The sequence below is a fragment of the Anneissia japonica genome, unplaced genomic scaffold, assembly GCF_011630105.1.
Source record: "Anneissia japonica isolate Jap-2015-1 unplaced genomic scaffold, ASM1163010v1 scaffold340_len58152_cov162, whole genome shotgun sequence".
Taxonomy (NCBI): domain Eukaryota; kingdom Metazoa; phylum Echinodermata; class Crinoidea; order Comatulida; family Comatulidae; genus Anneissia; species Anneissia japonica.
The window spans coordinates 8,653-10,985 of NW_022737555.1; the positions used below are offsets into that span (position 1 = coordinate 8,653).

Below are 2,333 nucleotides of genomic sequence, written 5' to 3' on the forward strand. Positions count from 1 at the left end.
GTCGAAGAACATGATCGCTGTCTCTTATACACATCTAGGCCTTTTTTTTCACACACACTCACACACAACACAAGCACACATACACAAAGCAATGATTTAAACGAAAGACGCATTGTTTGGTATGTCAACTACAATTTAATATTCAATAACAGATTTTATTAAACATTTGTACAGTTATAAACGACGGCTTTCTATTCGATATCAAAACGTGATTAAAGTCATCTGCAGTTTGACAAAACGAACGGAGTTGCCAACATGACCGCCAGCAGGATCGGAACGGTGAGGTCGGAGAGCGACTTTCGACGTCTGCGGCCGAAGATTTCCACGAAGTCATCCTGAAGTGGAGAGAAAAATAGATGATTATTAAATTATTATTATTCGTACATACATCGGGATACGATCGGTGAAAACTGACGTCCTCGAAAACGTGTTTGCCGCCCTCTGAATCACACTTACCCATCCTCCCCGTTCGGAGATCCAACCGGACAATTTCGTGGCCACGTATTCGCCGACGTACTCGGCTACGGTATCTTCGTAGTCCTCGAGATCTAGCCTACCGAACATGTATACAATGACGATTCGACCCCAGTTGACGTCTCCGATTTCGAGCGTGTCGTTGAGGCACGAAAACAGACCCGGGAACCCGTCTTCTTCGAAGTCGATCACCGCCGCGACGGCATTCAATTGGAGTCCTAGCCGAACGTCCATCTTTTCGGCGACCTCTCGCATCGTTTCGGCGTATCGAGAGAGAGACGATTCGGTGTCAGGTGACGATATGAATTCCCTGGCGATCTCTCTGGAAATTACGGCAGCTGTTGTAAGGCGATCCACTCTCTTTCGCTCGCCTATAGTCCATGGAGAAAACTTCTCCCAGATCTTTGGCAAGAGCTCTGCAGACATCATTGGTGTGCGTGCGAGTGTGTGCGTGAGTGCTCTTTTAAAAGACAGTGCTGATCTTGGCGTCCGTGTCAGTTTATATTGTTCGTGTTGGGAGCACCCGATGACGTTAAGCTGTGCAGAGAGAAGTTACCGATGACGTAGGATTTTGGAGAGCCTATCGTTGATTTTACAATTTATGGAAATTACTTTACCCGCAACTTTTGCGTAAAGTTCAATGAAAGTCCTACTCGTCAATTTCCCTTTGAATATCCATTTTTATATACGACAGATTTAAAATAAATTTCATGGAAGTTGTTTCGTAGAATCTCGTATAAATCGATCTCCGTCTTACAACGCAAGTTTGTAACGATTTTAATGAATTTCATCAGCTTTGTCTTTAGGTTGGGTGATGGTCTCGATAGTAGATAATATTCATCCTCAACGTTCTCAACCGTTTTACAGATTCGCCAACACAGTTTTTCACCTATGATGACACCGTTTATTCGGCGCCTTGTATCGTCCCAATCTGATCTTACGGCGGCATCCTTGCATTCTATGGTATTGTCCTTCATGATATTAAAAATCTTTTCTCGCATATCCTCGACAGCTTCCAATACGTAATCTCGAGTCTCGACTGCAACGTCTTGTATCATTTTAAACTTACGATCCAACAAATCTTCAAACTTAAAAAATTTGCTATAACTCACTTTCGAGTTCCACTTGACTTCGGGATGAATCTCTCTATATACTAACCATAGTTGGTATTCGGTTAGGTTCAACTCCAACAGCTTTCGGATTGGTAGAAACGACAAAATTCTATATTTTACCTCTTCCATATTTTTAATTATATTTTTGTGTGCGTATGTGTGCGTGTGAGCTCTTCGGAAGGACTGTGTTAATCGTCGTGTGCTTGGCAGTTTATATTGTACGTGTTGGCCGCACCCGATGACGTTAAGCTATGTAGAGAGAATGCGACAGACGGGTTTTTGTGGAATATCGGAATACGTTCGGACGAAATTGTGGAATATCGGAATACGTTCGGACGAAAGAAGTTGTAGCCATTTTCCGATGTTCGATAAAACGTGTCTGTCACCCTCTATATATATTTTTTTGTATTTTACCTAAAGTTTTCCGTTCGTTTCGGCATATCAAGAGAGAGAGACGATTCGGTGTCCGGCGACGATATAAATTCCCTGGCGATCTCTCTGGAAATTACAGCAGCTGTTGTAAGGCGATCCACTCTCTTTCGCTCGCATATAGTCCATGGAGAAAACTTCTCGTGGATCTTTGGCAAGAGCTCTGCAGACATCATTGGTGTGCGTGCGAGTGTATGTGTGAGTGCTCTTCTAAAAGACTGTGCTGATCTTCGCGTGCGTGTCAGTTTATATTGTTCGTGTTGGGAGCACCCGATGACGTTAAGCTGTGCAGAGAGAAGTTACCGATGACGTAGGATT

General features: G+C 43.4%; 1 protein-coding gene across 1 annotated transcript; it reads right to left on the bottom strand.

Moving 5' to 3' along the window:
- Nucleotides 1-218: 218 nt before the first annotated feature.
- LOC117117377 (bcl-2-like protein 2) lies at nucleotides 219-900 on the bottom strand. The gene is made up of 2 exons (XM_033261653.1): nucleotides 457-900; nucleotides 219-335 (listed from the first exon to the last, which is right to left on the bottom strand). Exons 1-2 carry the CDS (start codon nucleotides 898-900, stop codon nucleotides 219-221), a joined length of 561 nt encoding a protein of 186 aa, XP_033117544.1.
- Nucleotides 901-2,333: the final 1,433 nt, after the last annotated feature.

Excerpts from the sequence above, each read along its gene's own strand:
- LOC117117377 (XM_033261653.1), bottom strand. The coding sequence starts at position 900 with ATGTCTGCAGAGCTCTTGCCAAAGATCTGGGAGAAGTTTTCTCCATGG. Across the intron at positions 336-456 it reads TCTCCGAACGGGGAGGATGG|GATGACTTCGTGGAAATCTT; the intron begins GTAAGTGTGATT and ends TCTCCACTTCAG.